This window comes from Protomyctophum bolini (assembly GCF_963924005.1).
Source record: "Protomyctophum bolini genome assembly, chromosome: 1".
NCBI lineage: Eukaryota > Metazoa > Chordata > Actinopteri > Myctophiformes > Myctophidae > Protomyctophum > Protomyctophum bolini.
In genome coordinates this window covers 238,284-254,068 of record NC_137862.1, presented here as the reverse complement: position 1 = coordinate 254,068, position 15,785 = coordinate 238,284, and the positions used below count along the sequence as shown (strand labels likewise).

At 44.4% G+C, this 15,785-nt stretch overlaps 1 protein-coding gene across 1 annotated transcript in view; it reads left to right on the top strand.

The window, feature by feature from the left end:
• The window catches only part of myo1ea (myosin IEa), a 96,388-nt gene extending 82,414 nt beyond the window's left edge, over window positions 1–13,974 (top strand). Inside the window, exons 20-29 of the mRNA XM_080768899.1 lie at window positions 1,139–1,253; window positions 1,415–1,584; window positions 1,687–1,832; window positions 3,864–4,010; window positions 4,835–4,992; window positions 5,676–5,765; window positions 6,402–6,672; window positions 9,025–9,060; window positions 10,779–10,948; window positions 11,627–13,974. Coding sequence (XP_080625025.1) covers window positions 1,139–1,253; window positions 1,415–1,584; window positions 1,687–1,832; window positions 3,864–4,010; window positions 4,835–4,992; window positions 5,676–5,765; window positions 6,402–6,672; window positions 9,025–9,060; window positions 10,779–10,948; window positions 11,627–11,703 — 1,380 coding nt within the window. The 3' untranslated portion in view covers window positions 11,704–13,974. The remainder of the gene's footprint in view (window positions 1–1,138; window positions 1,254–1,414; window positions 1,585–1,686; window positions 1,833–3,863; window positions 4,011–4,834; window positions 4,993–5,675; window positions 5,766–6,401; window positions 6,673–9,024; window positions 9,061–10,778; window positions 10,949–11,626) is intronic.
• Window positions 13,975–15,785: the final 1,811 nt, after the last annotated feature.

The following is a 15,785-nucleotide window of genomic DNA, read 5'->3' as shown; positions in this document are numbered from 1 at the left end:
GACCATGCCTATGCTCGGACCAACCAACACACACGAACGGGAAATGCTAGATTCCATACATTCCAAAAACACAATCTTTCGATGGATAAAGAATTTCAGAAACGTTCATACATTTTCAAAAGTAGTCAAAATAACAGATCTACAAACGCCCAGTGTGTTGCATAGCGACACACCGTGAGCTTGAGTATCATCTATTTGGGTCTCGAGCTAAAAGGTTTTAGAGCGCAAAGTCCCCCCTAAAAACAGGAACAGGTGATGTAATGAGAACAATAGAATGCTTTTACTCATGGCAAGTTATTTGAAGACAGTCCGCATTAAACGTTGTGACAGGTGAAACATTTCCGCCTCTTATTACAACATTCCAGCCACACCTGTGGCCTCGGCATGGCTATAGGTAAACACCTTAGAGTATATATACAATATGTAATATATATATATATAATGTATATATACTCTAAGGTAAACACTGACTGGGATAGGTTGAAATAAACATCAAAGGAAACCGCAGTAGTTCTCAAAGTGCTAAAATGTTTGCATTCTTTTGAATACTTTTGGATTATTATTTTTTCTGTAAACAAACATAAATCTGCTCTTCTGGGAGACCCTGGTATGAAACGTTTTCAGTTGGCGTTCTGTGGCGTTGGGGGTCCGTTTGGGAACGACTAATATACTATACATCTACTGTACATGTGCAGTTTGACTGATCTACTGTACATGTGCAGTCAAATTGCAGCAGAACCAAAAACAATCAGCAGATCATCAGTGAAACTGACAGCCAAAGCGTTGGTGTATTGAACTGGATACAGGCATGTACAGTATGTACAGTATGCATGACGCTGTTAGCTACCGTGTCTGGGTGTGTCTCTGGAGATTAACTGTAAATGTACTGGAGTCATTTGTTTTACTTTACTCTACCAGTATTTACATTTTTCTATAATTCTACTCCACCACATCTCGGAGGCAGATCTACAAGCTCACATCACTCCACATAATGACCCGCTGTGAGCTTGTAGATCTGCTATTTTCGAAAGATCGACACATTTTGAAAACCTTAAAAAAATGACGTGTTCCATTCTGCAGTATTTCTAAATTGTGGTATTATTGCTAAGCACTTCTTCCACTTCTGGATCTCCCACAGCTGTTTCTATTGGAAGAGACGAGGGAACGCAAGTTTGACGGTTACGCCAGAACCATCCAGAAGTGCTGGAGGAAATATGTGGCGCGCAAGAAGTATGTCCAGATGAGAGAAGAGGGTGAGTGATTTGTTCTGTTCTGTTCTGTTCTGTTCTGTTCTCTTCTCTTCTCTTCTCTTCTCTTCTCTTCTCTTCTCTTCTCTTCTCTTCTCTTCTCTTCTCTTCTCTTCTCTTCTCTTCTCCTCTCCTCTCCTCTCATATGTTTTGGTTCTCCTCCTCAGCCTCTGATTTGCTACTGAACCGAAAGGAGAGGCGGAGACACAGCCTGAACAGGAACTTTGTGGGCGACTACCTGGGCATGGACGACCGGCCCGAGCTACGACAGTTCCTCGCCAAGAGGGAAAAGATCGACTTTGCCGACAAAGTCACAAAATACGACCGCCGCTTTAAGGTAATAATAACACTACAGAACTTCACGGAGTGACTGAGCGAACCCGCGGTAAAACAAAGAGACACACGTCACACTTTGCTGTTTTTCGGTTGTTCTTTTTAGGGAATCAAGAGGGACTTAATCCTCACGCCAAAGAGTGTGTACCTGATTGGACGAGAGAAGGTGAAACAGGGACCAGAGAAAGGTCAGGTGACGGAGGTGTTGAAGAGGAGGATTGAAGTGGAGAAGATCTTGGCAGTTTCTCTCAGGTAAGAGTTATGCAAGCATTGGACAAATCAGCTGATCCACGACCACACGTAATACCAGCATGTATTACAGATTGGCTGTTGTCAGTGAAAATATCTGGTGTGGGGGGGGGGGGGGGGTGCACTCTAGTCAACATAGTAGGGTTTAAAGTTGTTATGAGTTTCAGGTTTCAACTTCCTTTGAGCATTTGCCTGAATTGTTTTGCCTCGATACCCAGGCTTTCATTTCGTCTGCGCGAAAAATGAAAGCCTGGAGGAACGCATTGGCTGCCTTGGTCTAGAAGTGGGAGTCAACGCTTCCGGGTGGGCGTCGCTCCAAATTTTGTGACGTAGCGCTTCACTAGGTGGGAGAGGAGTGGCCAGGGCTGACGGACAGATCGGTGAGATCCAATCAGTGCGTGCGCAAATCTCAGCCACGACCCACCCCTATAGACCAGAAACTTAACACGTTAGCTCAGGCTAGAATTGTTAGACAACACTGCCAAATGTTTTATTTTATTTTTTTCTCCACATACTTACGTCACACAAGCTTTGAGCTTGTAGATAAATAAGTAAAGTAACAGTAACAGACAAAAAAATAAATAAGTGAAGAATAATAGTAATAATAATCATGGAATATGCAGAAGTCTGGCTGCCAGGCTAGTACTTGACAAAGTGGACATCTACCCTGTTTGGGCTTTCATTTGTAATGTTATTAAAAAGAGGAGCCAGTAGTGCCATCTGGTGGCCATATAGAGCATTACAAACGGCACAAAGCTGCAGCTATTTCTCCAATCTCATGGTCATAGTTCAGTGGTTCTCACACTATTTCAAGGAACCCTGCTTTGGTACACATTAAATAAACTATTTATTTAATGCACTATTTATCAGGGGCCCACCATCTAGCAGAGAGATGAGAGGGGGATAGTCGGGGGCCCACCATGTAAAACTTGCGGGTATTTTCAGAAAGGCAAGAAGCTACTTCAAAGTCCGCAGTCTGGATTTTCAATCACACAAGTCCCCATGTGCCTGTAAATGTCACACAAAGGGGTATTATAAACACATGGAAGCCATTAAAACCACCTCTCGTATTCGTACATACGTCTGCTCCCTTGTGTGTGAGTGCGTGTTTGCGTGTGTGAGGGTTTTCTTCAAATTCATTCAGTCTACATCGAAAACAGTTTTTTTGCGGGGGGTAGGCTTTTTAGCTCAAAGTGGAATCATATACTGTAAACGCTAATTAAATACAGTTTGGTCAGCAGATCTACAAGTTTACAAACGGATCATCAGCTGACACGTTGTGAGCTTGTAGATCGGCTGTTCTTTGGTGCGGTGGCAGACATCACGTCAAAGTCTAGATACACGTCCTGGTCAAAATGATATCACTCGACTACAAGTGAAAGGTTCTCTGTCAAATTTGTAAACGTACTTTATTTGTAAATTAGTAAAAAGTACTTGTGTACCTGCTTTTAAAATTACTTTAGTATTCAAAAGTAAATGCTTTTAAAACTACAAATTAAAATTTATTTTTTCTGCTATTTTTGAATAATCGAAGAACAACTGACATTTTTAGAATCTGATCTCAGGTCAGAATGGGTTAATCAGACCAGTGTGTGTCCAGTGGAAACCTCGTATTAATCTGATCTCAGGTCAGAATGGGTTAAAGAGTGTGAACTGGATTCCTGGTATGAACCAGGTGGGACCGACAGAGACAATGTGAACTGGATTCCTGGTATGAACCAGGTGGGACAGACAGAGACAATGTGAACTGGATTCCTGGTATGAACCAGGTGTGGCCGACAGAGACAATGTGAACTGGATTCCTGGTATGAAACCAGGTGGGACAGACCGAGACAAGGAGAGCAGCGGTTGTAAAAAAGCTCATCAGAGAAAACATCTTGATTGTGAATTTGTTTTTTAAATCATGACAAAAGGTTTTGAAATATTAAACAAAATGTAGGAAAACAAAAATAAAGGGAACTCATGAAAATGTGTCCGTTTGGGAACCAGTGACATAATATCTTATATATTTATATACATCTATATATTTATCAGCCCGATGCAAGACGACCTGCTGATCCTACACGAGCAGGAGTACGACAGCCTGCTGGAGGTGGTCTTTAAGACGGAGTTCCTCAGCTTGTTGGCCCGGAGGTTCGAGGAGAAGACCCAACGGAAGCTGCCGCTCAAGTTTGCTACCACGTACGTTCAACAGTACACCTGTTCATTTATTCTGTTTCTATCATAAACTACTTATATATTATAACACCTGTTCTTCTGTTCTGTTCATTTATTCTATCATTCACTATTTATATATTATAACACACACTATGCAGTTAGTCTGACTATGTTTATTTATTCTATCATTTCCTACTTATATATTATAACAGTTGACGGTTGGGAATGTGGGAATGTATGTGTAATGTATAGTCTATAGTTTATACTTTAACTGTATGCAAATTATTTATGACTAGAGCAGTGCCCGTTCTGCTGTACTGAAAGTGCTGTACCAGGAAGGAACCAGCTGTTTGTACTGCTGGGGCTTCGATATATATATGGCCACCAGATGGTGCCACTGGCTCTTCTTTGTAATGATAATACTAATCATCTCTATATTTTAATGAATACGGATGAAGGATTTCAAAATAATTTTAAATGAATACGGTATCCTACTTGATCATACTACAGTATCACACAAAAGCAGATGAGCCTATTTTTTTTTTTACAGTTAGTAACAGTTTTGGACGTACAGTATGAGCGACGTATGTCTATCCTAGTTATGGTGGTCCGTCTGTGGCCTAATTCCCACCAAACCGAGGGTTAATTAAACCGTTAGAGAAGCGCTGGTTGGTGTCTAACGCTGCTCTGCTCCTCCTCAGACTGATCTCAGGTCAGAATGGATTGAACCGTTAGAGCTAACGCTGCTCTGCTCCTCCTCAGACTGGACCTGAAGTTAGAATTAGAATCTGATCTCAGGTCAGAATGGGTTAAACCGTTAGAGCTAACGCTGCTCTGCTCCTCCTCAGACTGGACCTGAAGCTGAAGAAGGAGAACTGGGGCTTTCTGAGCGGCGGAGGCTCCAGGCAGGTGATGTTCGTCAGCGGTCAGGGGAACGAGGTCTTCAAGAAGCCCTCCGGGAAGACGCTGCAAGTCAGCGTGGGCCCCGGACTCTCCAAGAACACACGTAAGTACAGTCAGGTTCGGCCCCGGACTCTCCAAGAACACACATAAGTACAGTCAGGTTCGGCCCCGGACTCTCCAAGAACACACGTAAGTACAGTCAGCGTGGGCCCCGGGCTCTCCAAGAACACACGTAAGTACAGTCAGCGTGGGCCCCGGGCTCTCCAAGAACACACGTAAGTACAGTCAGGTTCGGCCCCGGACTCTCCAAGAACACACATAAGTACAGTCAGGTTCGGCCCCGGGCTCTCCAAGAACACACGTAAGTACAGTCAGGTTCGGCCCCGGACTCTCCAAGAACACACATTTACATAAGTACTGTACATAAGTACTGTACATAAGTACAGTTTTGAGGCATCTGTACTTTACTTGATTATTTCAAATTTCGAATACTTTTATTTCTACTCTGACTCCACTGCGTCTCGGATCTAAATATTGTACTTTTACCCCACTGCGTTTACTTTGTAGATTTTGATTATTATTACAAAACATACAGTAACCACTACAGTCCTATATACATTTTGGCCATTTGAAAATAGCCAATCTACAAGCTCACAACGACATCACAACGTGCAGCTTGTAGATCGGCTTTTTCCGGCGAGTAGGTTCACTCCACGAGGTATAGAGGGTTTATGTGGCCCTTCACGATTAGTGGAAATGTTTACTTATTAAGAATCTCATTCCCAGGTCCCACCAAGAAGAGCTTCACTCACAGCCACTCCAACTCGTCCAGAACCCACCAGAACATCCCCGCCCGGGCTGCACCCGGACCCCCAGGTAATAATAATAATACAACTTTATTTGTATAGCACCTTTCATGACATGAAATGCAGCTCAAAGTGCTTTACAGAGCAATGGAGAAAAAAAGAAAAGCAAGGCATGAACATTAAAAAACAAGAGCAGTAATGCAATACAGTGAGGACATGAATAACAAAAAATAAAAGATCAATTAAAAGCAATGTTGTAGAAGTGGGTCTTGAGCTGTGCTTTAAAAATGGAGGCTGCCTGACGAAGGTACAGTGGGAGTTTGTTCCATGCCGACGGCCCGTAGAAGCAAAAAGCTTCTTCCCCGTATTTTTTTGTTGTCATTTTTTAGGCAAAGCGAGCAGGCCAGCAGTGGAAGACCTTAGGGGACGGTTTGGGACATATTTAGGCAGGCAGTCATGTAGGTAGGAAGGTGCGAGACCATTGAGAGCTTTATACACAAGTAAAATAATTTTAAAATCAATTCTAAAAACAACCGGAAGCCAGTGCAGTGAAGCCAAAACTGGAGTAATATGTTCTCTCATCTTAGTTCTAGGTACCCATCCTTACCCCTCACTGGGGGCCCGGGCTGCACCCGGACCCCCAGGTACCCGTCCAGGTACCAGCAGAACCAGAATAAAACACATGTCCCTGTTTGTCCCTGTCCAGTGGGTCAACAGCACCAGAACGGGGGGCTGAAGAACACCAACAACCAGAGGAACAGCTCGCAGCATTCCAACCATCGTCCTCCTCCCTCGTCGGGTCAGCACCAGCAGCCCAGCCGGCCCTTCCTCCCCGCCAACGCCAACGCCAACGCCAACCAGCTGAAGGAGCGAGGAGGAGGAGGAGGAGGAGGAGGGGGCGGAGGAGGGGGCGGGGGCGGTAACAAGCCGCAGCCCAATCTAGAATGCCTGAAGGTTCCGGAACAAGGAGCCGCTGGGTGAGCAGAACCGTAGACCCAGTGCAGTGGTTCTCAAACCTCCCCATCAGACACATATCAGGGACCCAAACCTCCCCATCAGACACATATCAGGGACCCAAACCTCCCCATCAGACACATATCAGGGACCCAAACCTCCCCATCAGACACATATCAGGGACCCAAACCTCCCCATCAGACACATATCAGGGACCCAAACCTCCCCATCAGACACATATCAGGGACCCAAACCTCCCCATCAGACACATATCAGGGACCCAAACCTCCCCATCAGACACATATCAGGGACCCAAACCTCCCCATCAGACACATATCAGGGACCCCAAACCTCCCCATCAGACACATATCAGGGACCCAAACCTCCCCATCAGACACATATCAGGGACTCAAACCTCCCCATCAGACACATATCAGGGACCCCAAACCTCCCCATCAGACACATATCAGGGACCCAAACCTCCCCATCAGACACATATCAGGGACCCCAAACCTCCCCATCAGACACATATCAGGGACTCAAACCTCCCCATCAGACACATATCAGGGACCCAAACCTCCCCATCAGACACATATCAGGGACCCAAACCTCCCCATCAGACACATATCAGGGACCCAAACCTCCCCATCAGACACATATCAGGGACTCAAACCTCCCCATCAGAACCATATCAGGGACCCAAACCTCCCCATCAGACACATATCAGGGACCCAAACCTCCCCATCAGACACATATCAGGGACCCAAACCTCCCCATCAGACACATATCAGGGACCCCAAACCTCCCCATCAGACACATATCAGGGACCCAAACCTCCCCATCAGACACATATCAGGGACTCAAACCTCCCCATCAGACACATATCAGGGACCCCAAACCTCCCCATCAGACACATATCAGGGACCCAAACCTCCCCATCAGACACATATCAGGGACCCCAAACCTCCCCATCAGACACATATCAGGGACTCAAACCTCCCCATCAGACACATATCAGGGACCCAAACCTCCCCATCAGACACATATCAGGGACCCAAACCTCCCCATCAGACACATATCAGGGACCCAAACCTCCCCATCAGACACATATCAGGGACCCAAACCTCCCCATCAGACACATATCAGGGACCCAAACCTCCCCATCAGACACATATCAGGGACCCAAACCTCCCCATCAGACACATATCAGGGACCCAAACCTCCCCATCAGACACATATCAGGGACCCCAAACCTCCCCATCAGACACATATCAGGGACCCAAACCTCCCCATCAGACACATATCAGGGACTCAAACCTCCCCATCAGAACCATATCAGGGACCCAAACCTCCCCATCAGACACATATCAGGGACCCAAACCTCCCCATCAGACACATATCAGGGACCCAAACCTCCCCATCAGACACATATCAGGGACCCAAACCTCCCCATCAGACACATATCAGGGACCCAAACCTCCCCATCAGACACATATCAGGGACCCAAACCTCCCCATCAGAACCATATCAGGGACCCAAACCTCCCCATCAGACACATATCAGGGACTCAAACCTCCCCATCAGACACATATCAGGGACCCAAACCTCCCCATCAGACACATATCAGGGACTCAAACCTCCCCATCAGACACATATCAGGGACCCCAACCTCCCCATCAGACACATATCAGGGACACAAAACAGGATTTGTTTTGTTAAAATGATTCAAAAATATATATGTATTATTTTTTAGATTAGATAAACACAAAAAACATCCTGGTCTCTAAACTGCCTCCCCCTGGCCAGCCGGGGCGCCTGATGGAGGGGAAAGGAACTGGTAGGAATAACGTGTTCCTTCCACGCGCTACGTCCAACCAGGGAAACTCCCCCCTGTCAGGTGTAAACTAAGAAGCAGCTTTGGACTCCTCATGCATAGAAGGAAGCATGAGGTCACTCCCCCCCCCCCCCAGGTTTTCAGAGGAAGTGTTGCTTTAGATAATTGACACTGGGTGAAAATATGGGTTGCAAAATCGTGGGATAAAAAAAATAAAGTGGCTAAACTGAATGAACACATTTAGCTGGGGACCCCCTGGAAGCTGAAATACCCCCAAGGACCCCCGGGGGTCTCCAGATCACGGTTTGAGAACCACTGCTATAGATATTCAGAACCTGAAGAGTAACTTATTATGGTGTGTGTGTGTGTGTGTGTGTGTGTGTGTGTGTGCGTGTGTGTGTGTGTGTGTGTGTGTGTGAGATATGGTAAACACTTCACGTACACTACCACATACGTTGGTCTGCACAGTAGAACTGTACAGTAGAAACTGTACGAGGACATGCACATATAAATATAATGTGGATAATTTGTTCCTTTATAGCAATGGAGGCAGTCGATCAGCTACAAAAGGAGGAATGTGAGTTTCATATTCAGTGTTTTTGGTGGTGGTTTTAGGTGCAGTTAAACACGCTCGTTAGCATGATGTGGTTTTAGGTGCAGTTAAACACGCTCGTTAGCATGATGTGTCGTTGCTTATAGTCCTAATAGACCCCAAGAAATTACATCTGGCCACAAAAGATCACAGATCTATTGAATGTGACAAACTGACATATTGAGCCTATGATGACACACAGTATAAGCCCCAGTATGCTACCTTCACATTCAGTAGATTCTGTGGCCAGATGTAATTTCCTGGGATCTAGTAGGACTATAGAAAATAATAAAATAAAAAAATCACCATAACATTTTGTACAAAAATACATATTTAGCCCCATGTTCGAATGCCCCCGCCCCCCCCTGTCAAAAAGAGCTAAAATACCTAGAACGAAAGAAAGAATCAAATGTACACTTAACATACTCGAGGGTGTTGTTTAACGTGATTATTGCCACGACAGTGATGCGGTAGGGGAACGAGACGAAGTCGAGTTCCGCAAGCATCACTGAACAACACCCTCTCGTGTAATCTTGCAATTCTACAACAGTTACCCTTAAAACTTAGAAAATCGCTGAAAAGATATATTTTTTTAATGACAGATGTAGTCACTACGACCACAATTGTCCCAAGAAACTAGCTAGCCTAGCCACCGAGTTTGCTATAGCGCTCTGGGAGAACAGAGCGGCTGAATTCTTTCTTTTGATTAGGTGGTGAACGGTGCTGGTTTGATCAACGGCTAAGAAACCGTTTCAACCAATCAGACTGCTTCCTCTTAACGACCTGTTGTAGAATCATCTTTTATACTTTCTCTAATAACAACGTAAAAACATGAACCAAAAAAAATAAATAAAGTTGTCCTTTAATCCGTTGAGACATTCAGTTTTATGCACATGTTCTACTCCACGAATCCACACGTTTACAGTAACTCACATGTTCTACTCCACGAATCCACACGTTTACAGTAACTCACATGTTCTACTCCACGAATCCACACGTTTACAGTAACTCACATGTTCTACTCCACGAATCCACACGTTTACAGTAACTCACATGTTCTACTCCACGAATCCACACGTTTACAGTAACTCACATGTTCTACTCCATGAATCCACACATTTACAGTAACTCACATGTTCTACTCCACGAATCCACACGTTTACAGTAACTCACATGTTCTACTCCACGAATCCACACGTTTACAGTAACTCACATGTTCTACTCCACGAATCCACACGTTTACAGTAACTCACATGTTCTACTCCATGAATCCACACGTTTACAGTAACTCACATGTTCTACTCCACGAATCCACACGTTTACAGTAACTCACATGTTCTACTCCATGAATCCACACGTTTACAGTAACTCACATGTTCTACTCCATGAATCCACACGTTTACAGTAACTCACATGGACGCAGCCGTCTGTCGCTCGCTGTAAGTGGACGACACAGACAGTAGTGAAGTGAAGTGTCTGTCCCTCTGCCGTTTTAACAGTCCTGTGGTTCTGCCTCTCTCTTTCTCTCTCTCTCCTGTGGTCTGCCTCTCTCTCTCTCCTGTGGTCTGCCTCTCTCTCTCTCCTGTGGTCTGCCTCTCTCTCTCTCCTGTGGTTCTGCCTCTCTCTCTCTCTCTCTCTCTCCTGTGGTTCTGCCTCTCTCTCTCTCTCTCTCCTGTGGTTCTGCCTCTCTCTCTCTCCCCCAGCGCCCACAGGCCGTCGGCCAGCCGTCCCACGCCGGGCGGCGGGCGTCCGAAGCCGGCGCCCAAACCCAAGCCCGCGGTGCCGCAGTGCAAGGCCCTCTACGCCTACGACGCGCAGGACACCGACGAGCTGAGCTTCAACGCCGACGACGTCATCGACATCGTCAAAGAAGGTGAGCTTGAGTCCCGACAACGACACGTTGTTATTACTCGCGCAAGCAGAGCGCGCAAGTACTAGTTCTGCCCGGGACTCGTATGGACACCGTCCCAGCCGTCCCGCCACTTTTGATGCGTATGAACCGTCCCAGAAAATTGTGCCTGATACGGCAGTGGTGCCAGATTACATGGTGTGTACAGTATATGTATAACTAGCTCTCAATGATGACGTAAAGAAATATGTGGATTAAAGGACCCAATGCCAGGGTGTAATTGGTTTTCGATGGTGACGTAATGACGATATGTTTTAGTGTTGGGAGGATTAAAGGTAATGCTCCTGTGTATACATGTATGTAATCTGGCACCACTGCCGTGGGACGGTGCGTACGCATCAAAATTTGGTGGGACAGCTGGGACGGCGCGTACGGCGCAAAGTACGAAAGCGGTCGAAAGTACTTGCGTGCTCTGCAACAAGCAAGTATGCACTCGACAGTGTGCAGTTATAGTTATTATTATTATTAACAACGACCCTCCCTCCCTACCTCCCTACCTGCCCTGCTGCTCGCCTCTAAATGAAAATGAATGCCGAGGCACGTCAATTTGTGAAAACTGAAAACGCCTATAAAGCCGAAAAAACAACCACTCTCTTTAAAATAAAGCCTCTACACAACCACTTCTCTTTCTGTGTCCATCAGACGCGTCTGGATGGTGGACAGGAAGACTGCGGGGAAAGCAGGGTCTCTTCCCCAACAACTACGTCAGCAAGTTGTAGGACCTGCTGGAGCACCAAGGAGGACAATGTGTGTCTCTACAGACTCTCCCAAAGCCAGGGCTGGTGCCCAGAGTCAACCACAGGAAAATGGCTCTTTTCGACTACAAGAACTACGCAAACATACGCCGTCTAACATATCTCACAGGTTCTGAATGTGTTTCCACACGGCTGGGTTTCAGAACAGAGTCCGTCTAACATATCTCACAGGTTCTGAATGTGTTTCCACACGGCTGGGTTTCAGAACAGAGTCCGTCTAACATATCCCACAGGTTCTGAATGTGTTTCCACACGGCTGGGTTTCAGAACAGAGTCCGTCTAACATATCTCACAGGTTCTGAAGGTGTTTCCACACGGCTGGGTTTCAGATAAGGTTCTCAGAACCCAGAACTTGTACTTTGAAATGTTTTCAGGAATAGTGAAAATGGCTGACCTACAAGCTCGTAGCTTGTAGATCAGCTGTTTTAACTATTTCCGTATATTAGTTTATTTTTTAATCAAGTACCTCCCTGGTTATGAGGGAAACCTAAACCAAAAACAACAACAACAACAACAACACATCACAGAACTTCACGGATTGTGGAATGTTTCAGATTATGGAATGTTCTGGGTTACACTTGTAAGTCGAAAAGAGCCAAAAGAAGAGATCAGGAGAGACACTACAGCTGAATGTACATTTACTCTAGAAAAGAGCATCAGGTTTGAAAATAAGGTTCTGCTTTGAAGACGAGACTGTTTCACTCCAGGGACTGTTTTTTTTTTTCTCTCTCTCTCTCTCTCTCTCGCGCGCGCTCTCTCTGTTTTGCAGGCCCTCCGGAGGACCGAACAAAACTATTTATTGTATTTATAGCTTTCTACAGTCTCCTTTAATGTCATTTTCACCATGCTGATGAGGTTTGGAGCTCGACCTCGAAGCTTTGAAATGAAGTCTTATACGCCATTTGTGGGACCAGGCTGTGATTGTATTTTGATGTCCGTTTTTAGGTGAAAGTTTGATTACAAATCAATGGTGGTGTTCAAGAAAGTCACTGTCTCGTTGTTTGAAATTCAATCAATTTACATGCCAGATTGCTAAGTGTGTCGCGTTCTGTGCTGCTAAAATGAGCGTACAATATAGTATTGTATATTTATTTCATCACAAGTCAAAGACTAATTACAGGGAATGGACATTTTTAATAGTTCATTACACTGTGATTTTGTACTGTTCTAACACTTTCAATTTGAAAATGTGTACCATTATGGAATGGCTTTTAATTACCAAAGCAATGTTGTCATTTTGTCTGTTTAGCAGAAAGTAAATTCCTCAGTGTTGATTTAAATCTGAGGGTCCACTTGGTTCCATTTGTACACTCAAAGTTAACTTAACACTCGTGATTTTACAGTGTATCAAAAGGAAGACAGCTTTTTTTTATTAGGAGACTTTTAGCTGGAAAAGGAAGATTCTACCCCCCCCCCCCCCCCCCCCCATTTTTATCTTGTTTTATGTCGTCAGATTAGTACATATTTGGCCAAAATTAAATGCCACATATATTCTGAGCATACTGTCAGTGGTTTATTAGCACTTTAATGGTATAGGTACTCCCTCGGACACACAGACTTCTAACAGCCAGTAAACCATGTTTATGAAGGACATATTGCCAAACTAGGAACAAGCCTAGTTACTGAAGATTAATTCGTTTACATAAATATATATAATCCAGGTATTTTTTTGTACCCATGTATGTATATCTGTTGACATGTAGGAACACATTTGTTGCTGGTAAAACATTTAAATTAATTTTTAGTCTCTGCAGGACCTGTGTGGTATTTTTCTCTCTGATTTTAATATTTGTGGGGGTGTTTTAGATACAAATGCACAATAAGAGGCAACAGACTATAGTGACAGTGTTTATTTTTAACAAACTTGTTTTACGGGAAAAGACAGAACAGCATGTTTGTTGACGTCATATAAAATGTTCCTGGTGGCACTACAAACTATTTCCCCTTTGCTTCTGCTCCAGATTATTATTTTTTTCCTGTACATCTTTTGCACTGCTTTAGAATTACTTAACACATTCCCTTGTATTGATTTGATAGAATAACATTCTGCTCTGGTCGTGTAAACTGCTGGGTCATCAAAGATATTTTTTTCCCCCCCTGGATGGTTGAAGACATCCTTGTGCAATATGAAAAATCGCAGATATGTCTTTTAATAAAGCATGTAATGTGTAAAAACAAGAAATTATCACATGGTGATATTTGTCAGGTGAAAGAAGCACTGTCTCCGTTGTGTCCCATATTTGTATGATTGTCATTTTAGTAAGGTGTATGTTAACGTGTATGTTTGTCACAACCTCGCAGCCGTTGTTTTCCTTTCATTTTAGTTCAGTGGATGTGGGGATCCAACAGCACGTTTCCCACCAAGATGGCCACTATACCTCTATTAATTATGACATACTGCATTAGATAGTCCTACTTAATTAGCCCAAGTGAAAGTATTCCAAGTGTTGGCCTTGAACCAAGAACTTTACACCTATCTTTTTAATGCTGTAGTGTAGGTGAATTAGGGGTTGGGGCATTCTGTTTTTCATCATAGGCTATACAATTTTAAATCATGGCTTCTCGGTTAAACACAATTTCATATAAAGATTTCTATTGCTGTACATTTCCTCTGTTTTAACCTCTGGTAAGGTAAGGTAATTTTATTTATAGAGTGCCTTTCAAAACAGTTGTTACAAGGTGCTGTACAATAAAATAAAAGGAATAGCAAAATCCGCAATTACCATTTCCACAATTTCCGCAATTTCCGCAATTCCGCTATAACGATTACAATAATGACAATTAAATAAACCAATTATAGCAAAATGAGGGAGGTGGTGGGTCAGTTCAGAATAAGAATCACTAAACCGATCAGCAAATAAGCTTAAACTGTGATTTATTAAATCAAAAGAAAATCACAGTTTAAGCTTATTTGCTGATTGGTTTAGTGATTCTTATTCTGAACTGACCCACCACCTCCCTCATTTTGCTATAATTGGTTTATTTAATTGTCATTATTGTAATCGTTATAGAATGGAGCCTGAACAGGGACGGTCAGTTCAATAGAATACCAATAATATAATCACTTTTCAGTAATTTAAGCAAACATGTCTGATGATGAGAACAGAGCTGAAGGAACAGGTGAGGAGCCACCAAACATCTCTCACTACCCTGGGTCAGAAAATGTAGATCAGACCCCAGATTTCAGTGCAGCCTCGTTTAGGACTAGGAGAGATGAGTTGTCAGAGACCCTCAAATCACTCTATGGCGAGGATGATACAGATCCCGAGGGCAGTGAACAGGGCGTAGAGGAGCCTCCTCCACCCAACCCAGTCAGCCCAGGCCATGAACCTGCAGATGGGGCTAGTAGGGTGACTAACACTGACTTACAGGCCGAGCCACCTTCATCACAAGACAGGGTGGGGCCATTGATAACTCAACTGTACAGTCATTATAGTGACATGGACACTAGAGTCACTGCTGTTGAGCGGAGCCTTAACCTCACCAAAGCCCTCGTCGAAGGTGAATTCAGCCAAAGGTTAGTGGCAGTGGAGGCATTGCTGCAGCAACAGGGCGCAGATATTGGGGCTCTGTATTCAAACGCAAAGAAAGGAGAGCAAGGACTTAATCACCGCATTGACAAGGAGTGCGCAACTCTTAAAGATCTTGTCTCGTCCTCCATTGAGAATCTTGACTCTGTAATGGTGAACTGCTTGAAGCGGAGAGATGCTCGGTGGAATGACATGATTAATTCTCGTCTGCCAGTTAGCACCTCTACCCCCATGCCGGTGGGTCATCCATCTGCCAAGTCTCACTCAAAGCAGAGTTCACCCATTCCTTTTGGGGCAAAGACAATGTCAGACGACAGCCAGAGAAGTGTCGTTCACCCTGCCTATCACTTGAAACCTCCAGTCAAGGTGGAGTTTCCTTGTTTTGGCGACAGGGGGAGTGACTTGGATCCAATCTCCTATCTGGAGAAGTGTGAAGAGTTCTTGGCTGTGCGCCCCCTACCTGATCTTGAGATCCTTGCAGCACTTAATTCAGTCTTGAGAGGAACGGCCAAAGAC